The following is a 14,513-nucleotide window of genomic DNA, read 5'->3' as shown; positions in this document are numbered from 1 at the left end:
CATGTTTATGCTTTGTGACGCTTTAGTTATTTTGACTTTTTCAGTTTCAGGTTTCTCCGTTCCTATGGTTCCAGGCTTCTCTGTCCCTTTTTGTTCCCGATTTATCTGTTCCCTTGGTTCCAGGCTTTTCACTTCTTTTGCTCACAGGTGTTTTGGTTCCGTTGGTGCCTGGCTTGTCAATTCCCTTGGTTCCTGGCTTCCCCGTAGGCTTTTTGCTTGCTGGATTCTGGCGGATTTCTTGCTCTCCAAAATCTCTCGACTAGCGCGATGGTTGAAAAGAGATTGGACTAATTACCTTACCCCTTAACAAGATGTAGTCTCCGTTCTATTGCATACTGTCACTTATTTTTCGTTAAAGCTGTTTATTTGAAAAACAGATCTGCCAGATGTAGTTTGTTTCCAGGGGAAAAGCCACAGTAAGTTGGCAGTTTAGCACGCAACTGCAGCCAGAGCCAGACACTCCACTGTTCAGTTTATGATGACGAGGTAACAGACAACGTCGAAGCTTTAATAATGCACATTTCTAAAGTGACTAAGTCTCAACTATAGTTGACTATAAAATATGATTTTAAACGACGAATCGTATGAAATATCCATACTTACGTCATTCTTGTATTAATTTTTTGCCCCAAATTATCCCCAAATTACCTACTTAAAATCTCCACACACTGTAGGTTGCGTTACAGTAAATGTGATTCAGTAAAATATTACTCAATCAATTTCATATTTCAATTGTATGCTTTAGAAGGAACAGATTGCTCTTTCCAACATTTTGTGCTTCGGAAACCAGTGTACAATTCCCTTTCGCGTAACGATGCTGTCTCGGTCCAACATGCGTCAAGTTGTAAGTTTTTGAATGAAAAAAAAACATTCTTTTTTACTTGAATTGTAGCTAATGGAAACTGATTTTCAACAGTGAAAATGCGCGAGACAATGCTGCTTATGTGTGTATTATGATGATAGCTATATTTTTTTTTCTAATTATATCAGACTAAATTATTGATTATAGAAGGAAAAGCTGGAAAAAGATAAAAGCTGGAAAGATCTTATTATAGGGATACTGTTTCAAATAATAGAAAACTTAAGGATTAAATTGGCTACTCAGTGAATCAGATAATGGTGGCTGGGGCATCAGTGACTATGGTGCGCCAGTGATTGGAGCATCAGTGACTGGTGCGTCAGTGATTGGGGCATCAGTGATTGGGGAATCAGTGATAGTTATTGGCATCGCAGTTGTAGTGGTGGTTTTTGTGGTGGTGATTGTCGTCTTGGGTGTAGTTTTCTTCGTTGTCTTCGGTTTCTCGGTTTTTTCTGTCTTTGGTTTCTCTGTCTTGGGTTTTTCGGTCTTTTCTGTCTTTGGTTTTTCTGTCTTAGGTTTTTCGGTTTTTTCTGTCTTGGGTTTCTCTGTCTTGGGTTTTTCGGTCTTTTCTGTCTTTGGTTTCTCTGTCTTAGGTTTTTCGGTCTTTTCTGTTTTTGGTTTTTCTGTCTTAGGTTTTTCGGTTTTTTCTGTCTTTGGTTTTTCTGTCTTTGGTTTTTCGGTCTTTTCTGTCTTTGGTTTCTCGGTTTTTGGCTTCTCGGTTTTTTCTGTCTTTGGTTTTTCTGTTTTAGGTTTCTCGGTTTTTTCTGTCCCTTTTCTCTCGGAACCGTTAGACAGTAATGATTGTTGTATTGTTTGTTCAGGCTTGGCCTCCTATATTTCCGTCAAAATGAATATGTATATTTTACTTACAGTTTATATGCATTAGCGTATTCTGAACCGATTTTGATATTCGACTAATTTCTCTAACTACAAAGTTATTTCCTTACCACAACAACGGCGAAGCAGACAGCAACCAGGACGAAAATGGGTAGGAACTTCATCTTTAAGCGTTGTCGATGGGACCTGAGCTTCTGTAGATGTGGATCGTCAACTGCGACGGGACCGACAATATATAGTCATTTTCACCAGTCGTCATAATGGTGAATCCAACATTTGCTGACGCAAGTCCAATAAAAAACCTGTTGATTATAACAGTAGAATGCACCGAAAAACAGTTTTGACACGCCATATCCTGCATGAAAGCCGGATCTAGTCTCCGTTTTTTGTCACTTTTTCTTTTTCGTGACGTTGTTTATTTGGAAAACAGATATCTGCCAGATGCAGGGTGTTTTTAGAAAAAAAAGCCTCAGTAACCTAACACGAATACCCCGTTATTGTAAGGTTTTTGAGAACAAGGTAACAGGCAACGTCGAAGCCCAGGGGTCCGCAACTTAAACTTTGCTTTTTATTTAATTACATTTTTTGTTAACTTTTTCCTTGCTTTATTATCCTTTTTTCACTTTTCTTCCTCTTTTTATTGTAGTAAATTTGAATTGCGGACCCCTTGGTCGAAGCGTTATTAATGCGAAACATCCCGAAAATTACTAAGACTCACATATAGTTCGCTACAAAATTTCATTTTAACGGCGATTCGTATGAAAGTGTGAACGCAGAGTTAAGCTTCAATAACCTAATTCGCACCTGCACAAGCCAGATCCGCCGTTGTTCGGTTTTTGAGGACGCGGTATCAGGCAGCGTTGAAGCGTTAATTTTAGCATTCAGAAGGTGACTGTAAATCTCATACATAAATTGCTGTAAAATCTATAGGTGCAATCTATTTTCGTAACGCAAGCTATCGGTTTTGAATTATAGTTCCTGATACCCGGTTTCTGACGTCTTGAACTTGAAAACAGTTGACTTTGATGCAGCATGGTAGGTAATTACTTGCTGCGCACGGTTAAGAATCCCCTTTCGTATAGTCTCCGGATGAAGTTTTTGAGCTACACTGATCTTTCCCGCCACACCAGGACCTAATATTTATGCATGCCTATTTAAACACGAAGAATATTTGCAATGTTACGTCATGCAGCCACGCACGGCGCTTTTATATTGATACCGCTACGATGTACCATAATTGCAGCCTTCATTACTCAGGTATTCTTACATGCTGAAATGGCAGCATTTTCATAGTCTTATCAAAAGCTTTAATGAATATTTTTTTAAGCATTTCAGGTTACTAAATCCCAAGTAATTTCCTAGTTTCCCAAGAGGATTCTATTTAGAAGGGTATTTGGCCCAGACAAAGCTGTTGCATTCCTATGCTGCTCACCAATTATCAATGGTCATCGGAACCTACAGAGAAAAAAAGAAAGATTTATCACAGGTACACAGTGCAAATTGACAGAAATAAAGCTATAAGGGTAAAACCTAGATGTAGCAGAAGACGATTTTTCGTCAACAATCTGGAATCACTAACAGATGCCATAGACAAGGAACATAAGCGAATGTCAAGCTGCCTTCTCATTGTTGAAGCATCATCACCTTGGGATTTCGTCTGTTGTGTTGCTGCGGTGGTGGCTTTTTGGTTAAGACTTGATACAAATTTGGAGGGGAGAATATTACGTGAGTATCAAAGTTATTTGCCTTTTATTGTTAGTTATTGACTTATTTCAATGAAGTGTGTCAACAAGCTAGAGCGGACATTTTTTTCATGTTATTACTGATAAACGTTTCTTTTTGAGTCCTGTTCTACTTCCGGTTTTGAGAATTTTCCTGAACTAACCAAATTTTGGATTTCGTTAAAATTACATCTAATCGACCCCAAATATCACGGAGATCACGAATATTTGGTTTATTTTGTCGGCATCTCAATGGTTAAGGCGCTATCGCTTACTTCCGGTATACTTCCGGAAAATTTGCATAAAACTAGCAAGTGAGCTTTCTTATCTGTACTATTCTCTAGATTTCAAGCTAGGTTTAAGCAAATAAAAGTGCACCGTTAAAGTTATACAAGTAGCTAAAGAACTGAATTGCTTTAAGTTACATGGCAGATACGGAACTGCAGCCCGATAACCAGTGCGGTGAAAACATTTTTTATATCCCATATATGTAATAGTTTTAATTCAAAGCAATAATGTTTTTTAAGATCTTCAATATCACTAGAATTCAAAAATTTTACGTTGTGTCTCACAAGGCGCGTTTTTGGGACTTAAGTGTCAGAGGTGTCCAATAGATGACATAGGTGTTCTTGTTTATCATATGATGGCGGATTGTTGGGTGGTTGTCAAAAGTTTTCCTTAATTTTTCCATGAAAGTTACCGATGAATTCATCAGTAAATTCAAGTTTATTTCTGTGCAACTTGTTTGTAATGTGATTTATTCCGTATGTGTGTCGGTTGTCGGATCACCTTACATATTTCTTATTATAACGTGTAGGAAGGAACGCGAAAGGCAACTGAAACTACAAGTAGCCTACCATCAATTCTTTGATTAAAATCGCCGTTCTGCTGAATGCTTTATCCTGTTGATGCAGGTAAAAACCTATAATAGCTTAGTCACAAATCTTTGAATACCTCTTTACATTTTTAGTTCATATTCTATTGGTAATCTGGAGTTTCTAATAATGTTGGTAGATCACTAACCCCAGCGTGGACAACACATGTTGTTTTTTCATGTTTTCTACAAATAATGCACTGACAGACAAGTATGTTTCTTCCTTGAGAAATTTGTAACTTTTATTTCATGCTATCTATTATTTGACATAATACAGGCCATGGGTAATCTTCAGGTTAATTGCAGCAACTTGGGACTTGGGAGAAGTCCTGTGAAAAGACACAGGGCACATGACCAGATTTGTGTTTTTCTGAATGTTCTATTCAAGTAGTAGGTAACAACTAACTTTACCTTATTGCATGAATGTGAATATTAATTGAAATATTTCCTCTGCCAAAGTTAGTTGGAACCCTAACTCAAACACAGACAACACATTGCTGCTGCCTTATGGCCACAGGCAGGAAAATGATTCTTTTCTTCAGAAAATTGTAAGTTGTATTTGTAGTCTTAAACTACCCCATACTTTTTGTTACTATTATAGATTTTTATGTTGATAAAGTTACGGAAAATGATCGGAAATAGCCAAGTTAATAATTTGTGTGTTGTCTCATAGGGAAAGCTGTTTGAGTAATCTGGTATTCATCCTCACTTGATTCATTTCGTGCCAGTTAGTGAAAGGCGCGAAGAATTCAAGTTTAGCTGCTGCGTGCTGTCAGCAAGCAAGCAATCCAATTGATGTCCACCAGGTGGCGCAAGTGTCTTCAAGTCCCAAATTCGGCCATTTTGTTCCTTGACGTAGCAGAAGTGAGATGCCGGTCGTGACGTTTCCCAAAATGAAAAGGTATTTCTTGTCAATTTATTAGGTTTATGGAATGTAAAATTTCGATGTGTCAATTTTCAGGTGATTGATCTTACCACTTTGCCATCTGAATTGAAAATGCCTGTACATTTGCCGAAATGTCGTGCCTCGTGTGTCTCGCTGCCTGTACCCAGTCGTACGTCTCATCCCATGCAACAGCAAAAGTAATTATTTTCTTCAGATTTCCTACAACTATTTGGTTAATATGACACTAGAGATCAATTGGCTTTGCTACTGTAGAAATTTGAATACCTTTCCAACTATTACTTCTTTCGTAAAAATTGCAGAAATCAAAGCTATTCTGTTTTGTCTTGCTCCTTATCTTTTGTCGTAAGAGTCCAGTGTAACTGTACACACTTGTGTTTCCCGATGGTAATTTTTTTATTTCTTCAATAGGTCTTACAACCACGCTGCTGCAGCCAGATGCCCAGATGGTGATAGGTGTGATGAGGAAAAGTTCAACCGTTGTATGCAGGATGCCTAGGTGTTATCCAGAAGTAGCTGTGCTGGAGTTATCCCGAAGCAGCTGTGCCAGAATTTTTCCAGATTGCTGACTTCAATATTTTACCTATTTCATTTGTGTTTTTTGCTTTACAAGTGGTATCCCGTGTTGCTGACTTTAAGAATTTTTATCCCTTTTTATTTGTGGTTTTGCTCTGCCAGTGAGTTTTTGACTTGAATTGGTTTCATCTGTTGTCTTTTGTCTTTTTACTTGGGCAGTATACGACTGTGGCAAACTGATTCTATGTCAGTTTTGATACAGTCGACAACTGCTAGATTAAATTCCGGCTTTCCGCACCAACAAAATAATAACGGCACATGTTATTATCGCGGTTGGGAAAGTCACAGGCCCCCCCCTCCCTGGGGGCCATAAAATATATATGTGGTTGTGTTAAAATAAATAAATATGTAAAATAATAAAAAATGGTTTTTAATTTTATAAACAAAAAAAACATGGGATCAATGAACATCGCCAATTTTTTGCGAAAAAGACTTAGTAAAAATAAATGGTGGTTGTTTTTAGCAAATTTTGAAATTTAATAAAAATTTGGGCTGGATTAATGATTAGATTGATGAATATATTGTGAATAATATGGTTTCATGATTTAAAAAAAGCAGTAGTCAGTAGTTATGATTTCAATAATTTATTATTTTATAACAAGGTGGTATTATTGATTATGTCAGGTTTGTTATGGTAGATGTAAGTTAATCAGTACACATCATTTTTATGGTTTTAACTGAGCTTTCTCACAGAAAATATAAAATCTTATTGCAATTACCCATCCTAAGAGGAAATTTTGTTTACTTGGGGAAAGAGAGAACAGATATGAATTTGAAAATTTCTAAGACTAAATAATTTATCAATCTCTTGAAGTTCAGCACCAAATTAAGTTCAGCAACCTCTTCTTAGCTTCACCAATGTATCAAGTCCGGAACGGCGCCGTTCGATTGAACTGAAACGAGAATAGAGAATTAGTTATTAATTGAATAAAATTTTTCATCGAGCATTACCTCAACATAGATACAGGTAGCAGAAGAACACACCAACAAATTACCAGAAAGCCATGAGGCAACACCTATTATTTTGCACAACAGCTCAACTCTGCATGGACACGAACATGGTAAATTGAAGTATGATGTTGGACTGCAAGTCTGTAGAAGATCCATTTCAGTGCAACTCTCAATCAGAAAATGACTGCCACACCAAACATCACAACCATGAACAGCTCAAACTTTCACTAACCAATGAAACCTGCAAAGCAAGAGCCAAAAGTACATTAATAAACCAATAAAATTTCAAAATTATAAAATAGATAAATTGAGCTGTTTAATAAAAATTCTCAAATAAACCAAATTGTAACTCTTCCCAAGGTGATCAAAATTTTTTCACAAATGCTTATTTGAAACAGTTGGTAGTTGTCAAATTGCTTCTAAATCATGAATTTTAGGCCCAACTCGATTAATTCTAAACAAAGAACACAAATGGACTAAAATTTAACAAGATGCTAACCCACTGAAGTTGTCATATTACAAGTAGATGTTACCATTTCAGCTTGCCTAGTGTGCACATTTTCATATCGCAACATGGTAGAGGCCTCTTCACAGAGGCTTGGCATCTTATCTCATCTTGTTGATTTGGCATTCCACATCGAGAACAATCTCCACCAACCTGTCACAAAATAAATTAGATTAGTTATTGACACTTTTCAAATCATTTTTAATGAAAGTTCATATCTTCTCAAGCTCAATTCAAGGGCATCTCTCAATCAAAAAAATTCACATAACAAATCAGAGAAAATATTCGCAAATGACACGTAACTTTAGTTTTAATGTTTGATAATTGTTAATAAAACAGCTCAATTTTCTATCAGAAACCTCATCACAGAATTTTAATGTGGAAACAATCATAGGACCATTAAGTTACTCTACATTATTACTTGTACTGTTCTAAAGTACTTTGACATGACGAAGCGTGCAACACTCAGCAAGAGACGACATTTTAAACAAGTGTACAACAAGCATGGCCACATTGAACTGGCTAGTATAAATTTAAGGCCATGTTTCCGTAAACTGACCGTAGAAAACATTAAGAATTAGAGTAGCAATTACCTTTTTTTATGAAGAACAATTTCAGGAATGAAAGTACCCAGCAATAATGACTAGAGTAACCTTCTCGGTCAGCGTCTCGGAAGTAAAAGAACGACAAATGGTTTCTCGTCTCAAAACTGTGGTGACCCTCCCCCCTCCAGTACATCCCTGTACACACTAGGGCTGAATAGTTCAATCCCTAAACACATTGAAATATTTAGCCACCTAGTGACAGCCCTTACCATCCACGGACGATAGTGGGACGGAAAACGAAAATATAAACCAAAAATGTTCGTCATCTCCGTGAAATAGATTTAGTAGGGAAAAAAAAATTATCAAACAATTAACAAGTGATCTTTGTTGGTGGAATAGTTATCGTCAGTCATCACCAAGAAATTACCACACAAAACTGCCGATACATTTTTACAGGATGTGCAAAGTAGCTGAAAAATAAAGCCATCGTTAGCCAAAAGAAACGCACAAGGAACAGCGAGTTCGTTTGCGACTCGCAAAAAGGGCCTGATTTAGAAATTATTACACAGACACAGAGTTTAAAGCTATTAGATTATTATTAAATACAATCTACGAAAATAAGTGAAACAATTTGATACGATTTAAAAAAAAATAGTTTCTAAAAATATAGCCTAAAAATAAAAACCTAATCACCCATTTTATGTTTTAAAAAGAAATGCTGATTTTCTTTGAATTTCACAAGACGATTAGCATTGGCATTAGGCTAACGAGAGGTCTTTCTTCCTTGGCGCCCTAACAACTAATGCGGCGGTTATGCGGACTGTACCCTGGTGGAAATTTTTTTACACTTACTTTCGACAGTTGGGAACGCACACCCTCTAGCATCCATCACCGTATTTAATTAAAGCTCCTCTTTTCTTGATGCTTTTGTTATCCTGCTGTTCTTCGGGGAGGATGACGATAACCAAACAGCGACATTGGCCCGCAGCTACATCCGAAACTTAAAAAATATTTATGACAAAACGATAATCGAAAACTTTCGCACCAATTAATTGAAAAAAAACGATTACAATTTTTGGAACAACAAAACAATTTATTAACACATCCCAAAACGTCTTAATTTCTTTAAGTAGCAAATCACTTGAATTAATTAGTAGACACAACATTCTCTGTATTTACGTAACTCGGACGGCAGGATCAGCTGAGAATTGGTCTGTGTTTTCTTTTCAGTTTCCTTTAGTGGATGCTGAGGTAAAACGGTCTCCAAGTTAGTTCCCGAAAAACTCCAGGATTCCTTAATAGAATAAATATTCCTTAGTGCCCGGATCCTTCGGTTCTCGGAAAGCTCCGACTGATCACAAGACTACTGCTGATTGATGTTCTGCAGGGACTCAAATTCAGATACCAAAAGCATTTACTCTAACGGTCAGTTCTTCAACTCGATTAGAAAGATTATCTTTTTCGTCTTTCAAAAGCCGATGGCTATCAATAAGGACCTTTCGTTCTTCTCGTTTTTCACTTAAGGTGGTCTATAGAGAGGAAACAACAACAAAAAAATTAATAGTGTTCTTCAAATTTTCGAAGAAAAGTTATTACCTGAAATTTGATAACTTGGCGCTCCGCTTCTTCTAATTGCGTTTTCCGACACTAGAATTATGTTTCCATGACTGTATATCGTGATACTGCATTATCCTTTTCATGACGGAAACAGCGCACCATTTTCAGAAGTTGGTCCATGACATGCATATCAACTTCGCTATCAGAGGACTTGAGTGTTGAATCGGTATCTTTCCCATTTCAGCGTTCTATAATCAAAACACAAATTAAGAATTGGAACATTTCAACAAACCAACAGTTTGCACTTCATTGAGACATCGGTTCGCTTCAGTTATGTGAGAACTGCGAAAAGCGAAGATGTATTGCGGATTTTCAATACGTCATGTACTGGCCATCCATGACCAACAAAACATCAACTGTCGTCACAGTTAGTACAGGTGGTTTTGATTTGGAGGGGGGAGGGCTGCCACTCCTGTTTTCCTTGATATTGACTCCCTCAGAAACAGAAGTGCGCGCCACAACCATGCCAGTCTCATAGAGTTCCGTTGGCTGCTGGTTTCTTTGTTTTCAGTACTTCGATTCATCTTCTTTTCGCAAGTATGATGGCCATCTGAAAGGATTTGTTCCTGCCTTAAAAATAAAAGTATTACCTATTTTATGACAAAATTGTTGAGTTTTATGGTGTATGTATCTCTGTGTTCTTTTGTCAACTGGATCTATGAGCCACATGACCCATTTGACAAAGGGACTTTTAACATTTTGTCTTGGCCCCAGCTGCAAGCAACTGCTGTTCAACTTGATGGGGTTGCTGATCCGTCCACAATTCAAGTCCTGTCCGACAAGACTTGAGATTGGAATTCTTGTTATTTCAGGCTAAATAGTTTTGACAGTTCAAATAATAAGTAATAAATAAGTGAATCTGACGCTAAGCATTAACTGCATCAGGGTGCTTGTCCAGATAAAAGTCACATAGAGAAAAATTGTCTTGCATCACTCACTCTTTTACAGCACGGTGAGATTGCATATCCAATAACGACGATACAACTCTTGCCTCACTTCTGGCACCCATAAGGGAATCCTTGGAGGTTCTTGACTTCCTTAACTTGGCTGCTTTGTTTCAGCCATGCGCAGGGGAACAGGACATCACAGGAAAACAGACCTGCAATCGAGATATAAAAGAAAACTGAAGTGACTGAAGTGCGAATGGACTCATTCAGTTATTAAAAAATACTTTAATAAGGCATACAATTACTTTCAACTTGGCGACTCAAAACTTATGGAGAATAGGGAGACTTTACCGAGATTGCTGTCGTAAAATCCTATAGAAAAACTATTACTAAAAGCCAGGTAAGCACAATTAATATTAAGCTAATACCAATTGGATGTCTAGGAAAGTATCCCTAAATAATCTTGGGTTTCTTGAGTTTTGTCTGGACAGTTGCTGCATTCTGGCAAGAAAATTTTTGATTTTAGACAATTGAAACAATGCCAAGAATAAGCTATAAAGCTATTCTGAATCACAACATAATATGCTTTGAAGATCAAGCTATAAAGTCTTGATAAAGTGGATATTTGATGGTATTTATAGCTTAAATGCCGGAACTTGGTAATGTTTGTCATCCTTTTTTCACCTATACACGAGTTGGTATGTTGGTAAAAAAAACCTTACATAAAATAAAAATCTAATTAGTATTAACTGTGTAACTTGTTGCGAGCAAAAATAAACTTTCGCGACCATCTGTATTTCCAAATGCGTTCGTATGTACATTTTTGGCAACACATCTATTTTGCCTAAACATAAATCCGATAAGCCTTTGGATTTGAACAAAAGAATGACAAAACGTAGTACATGAGAAACCCGCAGATAACAAAAATACATGGAATTACTTGGTACTTGCTATTTTAAACGTGAATTTCTTTATGAATACAAAGCATATTGTAAGCACTTGTTAGGCTGAATGCGATGTATGATATGATTTTACGGAATTCAAATATGGTAACGGAATTTCTCTTAAATCAAGGGGAAACGAAACGCAGGGTACAACATAATAACCAAAATGGCCAATTTTACCTGTGACTAAAATAGTTAATGAACTTGAAACAAGGATGCTTGAAAAACGAATCAATGACTATTTGTGTTCCTTCTTTGCTTTCCGTCTCCATTCGTACACTTCGGGCGGGGTAGTGGTAGGAAGGAGTAGTTCGCATTCATCATTCAATAATAATTCGTGGCATAGGCCAGAGTATTCCATGTAATTCTTAACAATACCTTGCCTTTTCATCATCTTGTAACAGTCTTCCCACGAATCCAAGGATGGTATACCTTCGTCGATGCAAAAATTCTCCATTTGGTCGAGAGTAAAGTCGAACCATTCTCCCACCAAGCCGTGTACAGCATCCAAAGCTTCTTTCGTCACTTTGGTGCCTGCGTAGAAGCGGAAATTTGCTTTATTGAATGCCACACTTGTAATGTTATCTTCTTCTTTCTTTTTGGTGCTAACTGCACGGGGCTTTTTCTTAGAGGCCTTCTTTTTCGCTTCTGCTGCCGCTTCTTCGGCTTTTTGGGCTGCCACTTTGGCCCGCTGATACTTTACTTTCGCTTGAAAAACAGGATCTGCCTTCAGTCGTTTTTCTAATGGGACAAAATCCTTGCTTCTATCTTCAATTTCCTGAAAACCGCGATAACAGAATTTGTTAACGTTTAACATATTACTGTGTATCCCATTTAATTAAATTTACCTCAAATGCAATAGCAATGCAACGCGGGATCGGTCTTTCTTGATCATCTTCCTCGTCTTCCCATTCTGTACCAGAAGATTCAGCTTTCTCATCAAGTGCTGACTTAACTAATGACTTCCCTTTCCCAGGATTTAAAATACTTATTCCTTTGGATGCGATATTGGCTACAGACGCTCGTGAAAGAGCAGGTGTAGTGGAAGTCAATTGTTTTTGATCCTGAGTAGTTTTCGATACCAAAACGCGTGAAGCAGCAGGAGTAGCTGGAGCAGGAGCTGGAGTAGATGGAGTCGAAGGCTGTGGATGCTGAACATTGCTTATAGCTTTATTCACAGAAGACTTCATCAAGTTCACGAACATTGGGCTTTGGGTTATGGAATGCTTCCGTTTTCTGGCGAACGGAGCAGGGGTAGACGGGTGTAAAGGAGTCTTTTGAACATTCTTTGACGTAGATGATGTTAAGTTCGTACTAGCCGCTGTTCTAGCTTTAGAGGATTCTGATGCATTCGATTTTGTTGTTGAGATAATCAGTGTAGGAGCACCTTGCTCACTAGGTCTGATTGGGGACATGCTGAGCAGACCTCCACCGAAATCTGCACCTCCTGCTACTACCGTAGAGTTTTTAAGAGCAGGATATCGGTTGGTTGGACTCATCCCAATTTCTGATTTGCGGGAACTAGACTTGCTGGACCCAGGCGAAGAATGCGTTAGTCTTCTCGACTTCGCAGATGACTCTTCGTCCATTTCTTCATCCTCAAAATTGAAATTTCTTCGTGAGCGGCTTCTTGGAGGAATCGCAGATGTACTGGGCAGGATGCTGTCATCGGAATCACTGTCATCTATTTCGAAAAAAGAATAAAAACCCCAAAGTAACGAAAAATTAAAGAAAAATAAAAGGAAAGAAAACTAAAAAGGAGCAAAACTAACCTAATTTTTTAAGTGGAGTGGTGTTATCATTGTTGACCGTTTCCGTCGTTGTTTTGTTGGAAGCTCGACTGGCATTGCGCACACTTCTGTTAATTTTCTTAATTACCGACGAAACTGATTCAGCATCAGCTTCTTCGGGATCATTATCTACCCATACACAGAAAACAATAATGGTAATTATTGCACACACAAAAACATTTGGTATTTCCAGTGTAGAACCTTTAAGAGGGGATTCTGATGATAAAGGAATGTCATTCTTTTGCGGACTGAGTGCAACCAAGAACCCTGTTGTAGAAACCCTTTTCTTGGTAAAAGTGGGTCCAGGATAAGGTCGGTTATACTCTTTAAATTCCTTTGGACTGTTCAAATTAGAAGGGAATTCCACTGTTGAATTATTGATGCTAACAGATGAAATACTGGTGGGAACAGTTATCTTCTCATGAAATTTGGTTTGATGAGTTGGTCTGTCAGCAGTTTCTCTTGGCTCCACTGTCGGGCCAGTCATTGGTGTAGAAGGAGAAGAATCATCTGAGGATACCAGTTCTGACATGTCACTATCGTCAGACAAATCAGAATCACTAGCTTTAGTTTGGGTTTCTAAGAGTGTTTTTGATTTCTTCACCAAACCAGGATCAGGTCTTTGAGGTCTTTGAGAGAGATATTTATCTGGGCTTCCTAAATCAGAAGGAAAAGTTGATTCACCCAGGTCATCAGAGGTATTGACCAACTGTGACTGCTGACTTTGGATTGCTTTGGAAAAAGCAGAAGCTGACACCCGTTTCTTGTTTTTTTTGGTTGGTATTGGTCGAACATCTAAACTTGGACTTCCTAAGCTTGACGGAAACTCAGAGTTACCAGAGACGGAATTCTGAAAGCTGTGTGTCTCATCAACACTCTTGTGTGGAACAAGTTTCTGAAATTTAAAAAAAAAAAAAAAAAAAAAACAAACAAACATTTATTACACATGTTGGGCCAACAAATTCAAAAAATTACCTTTGGAGGTTCAAAACTTTCATCCATCTCAGGAGAATCAACTGGTGTGGCGCTTTTAAAGAACTTGTCCATTGCACGTCGTGGTGTCATCAATTTGTTCATCTTCTCATAATTCGCCATTTTATACAAAATATATCTGAATGTGAAAACCTTTTATCAGCATCAACGCCACAAAGCACAAAATTGTAGGAAATTGGAGGGAATACATACAAAATAACAACTTCTGGACTGCAAACTGCAAAGGCCAGTCAATTGATAGACTGATGGACTGTAGAAGAAGAAGACGTAGTCACGTAGAAGCACTAGAAGAGGTCAAAGTACAAAGTCCGAAAGTCTCTGCTTTTCACTGCAGAGCAAATCAACGAGGGTAAAATCTATTGCACTCCGGAGTCCGGAGCGCTCTAGTGTCAAAAGTGGCTATTGCACTCCGGAGTCCGGAGTCCTCTAGCGTCAAAAATGGCTATTGCACTCCGGAAAGGAAACATGTAGTACTTTCATTTGGCGGCGAATGGCATTCTGTTTCTGTGT

At 37.8% G+C, this 14,513-nt stretch overlaps 2 protein-coding genes and 2 long non-coding RNA genes across 13 annotated transcripts; 1 reads left to right on the top strand and 3 right to left on the bottom strand.

Moving 5' to 3' along the window:
- Window positions 1-934: 934 nt before the first annotated feature.
- Window positions 935-1,963, bottom strand: LOC124207821 (pollen-specific leucine-rich repeat extensin-like protein 1). Its single transcript, XM_046605450.1, has 2 exons — window positions 1,807-1,963; window positions 935-1,690 (listed from the first exon to the last, which is right to left on the bottom strand). The coding sequence occupies exons 1-2, from the start codon at window positions 1,858-1,860 to the stop codon at window positions 1,139-1,141; spliced, it is 606 nt and encodes a 201-aa protein (XP_046461406.1). The 5' UTR covers window positions 1,861-1,963; the 3' UTR covers window positions 935-1,138.
- A 2,090-nt stretch (window positions 1,964-4,053) lies between these two features.
- On the top strand, window positions 4,054-6,041 carry LOC124207822. Of its 7 annotated transcripts, none has more exons than XR_006880145.1 (8): window positions 4,054-4,164; window positions 4,235-4,331; window positions 4,388-4,502; window positions 4,569-4,685; window positions 4,751-4,839; window positions 4,965-5,192; window positions 5,253-5,374; window positions 5,607-6,041. It is a non-coding gene; the product is annotated as an uncharacterized LOC124207822 (long non-coding RNA). The 7 variants fall into 7 exon arrangements; XR_006880148.1 differs by having other exon boundaries at window positions 4,113-4,131; window positions 4,432-4,502; XR_006880146.1 differs by having other exon boundaries at window positions 4,115-4,131.
- Window positions 6,042-6,339: 298 nt separating this feature from the next.
- LOC124207809 lies at window positions 6,340-8,572 on the bottom strand. Of its 4 annotated transcripts, none has more exons than XR_006880143.1 (5): window positions 7,821-8,572; window positions 7,256-7,380; window positions 7,062-7,176; window positions 6,723-6,963; window positions 6,340-6,664 (listed from the first exon to the last, which is right to left on the bottom strand). It is a non-coding gene; the product is annotated as an uncharacterized LOC124207809 (long non-coding RNA). The 4 variants fall into 4 exon arrangements; XR_006880142.1 differs by lacking the exon at window positions 7,062-7,176 and having other exon boundaries at window positions 7,821-7,998; window positions 8,466-8,568; XR_006880144.1 differs by lacking the exon at window positions 7,062-7,176 and having other exon boundaries at window positions 7,222-7,380; window positions 7,821-8,571.
- A 2,478-nt stretch (window positions 8,573-11,050) lies between these two features.
- Window positions 11,051-14,347, bottom strand: LOC124207798 (proteoglycan 4-like). The gene is made up of 6 exons (XM_046605422.1): window positions 14,196-14,347; window positions 13,986-14,121; window positions 13,212-13,905; window positions 12,993-13,139; window positions 12,069-12,904; window positions 11,051-11,998 (listed from the first exon to the last, which is right to left on the bottom strand). The coding sequence occupies exons 2-6, from the start codon at window positions 14,103-14,105 to the stop codon at window positions 11,459-11,461; spliced, it is 2,337 nt and encodes a 778-aa protein (XP_046461378.1). The 5' UTR covers window positions 14,106-14,121; window positions 14,196-14,347; the 3' UTR covers window positions 11,051-11,458.
- Between the last annotated feature and the right edge of the window lie 166 nt (window positions 14,348-14,513).

This window comes from Daphnia pulex, chromosome 11 (assembly GCF_021134715.1).
Source record: "Daphnia pulex isolate KAP4 chromosome 11, ASM2113471v1".
Classification (NCBI taxonomy): Eukaryota; Metazoa; Arthropoda; class Branchiopoda; order Diplostraca; family Daphniidae; genus Daphnia; species Daphnia pulex.
Note: the sequence above shows the minus strand (reverse complement) of the source record. Positions and strands in the feature narration are given on the sequence as shown.

Excerpts from the sequence above, each read along its gene's own strand:
- LOC124207821 (XM_046605450.1), bottom strand. The coding sequence starts at position 1,860 with ATGAAGTTCCTACCCATTTTCGTCCTGGTTGCTGTCTGCTTCGCCGTT. Across the intron at positions 1,691-1,806 it reads TCTGCTTCGCCGTTGTTGTG|GAGGCCAAGCCTGAACAAAC; the intron begins GTAAGGAAATAA and ends ACGGAAATATAG.
- LOC124207798 (XM_046605422.1), bottom strand. The coding sequence starts at position 14,105 with ATGGCGAATTATGAGAAGATGAACAAATTGATGACACCACGACGTGCA. Across the intron at positions 13,906-13,985 it reads AAAGTTTTGAACCTCCAAAG|AAACTTGTTCCACACAAGAG; the intron begins GTAATTTTTTGA and ends TTTAAATTTCAG. Across the intron at positions 11,999-12,068 it reads GCATTGCTATTGCATTTGAG|GAAATTGAAGATAGAAGCAA; the intron begins GTAAATTTAATT and ends CGCGGTTTTCAG.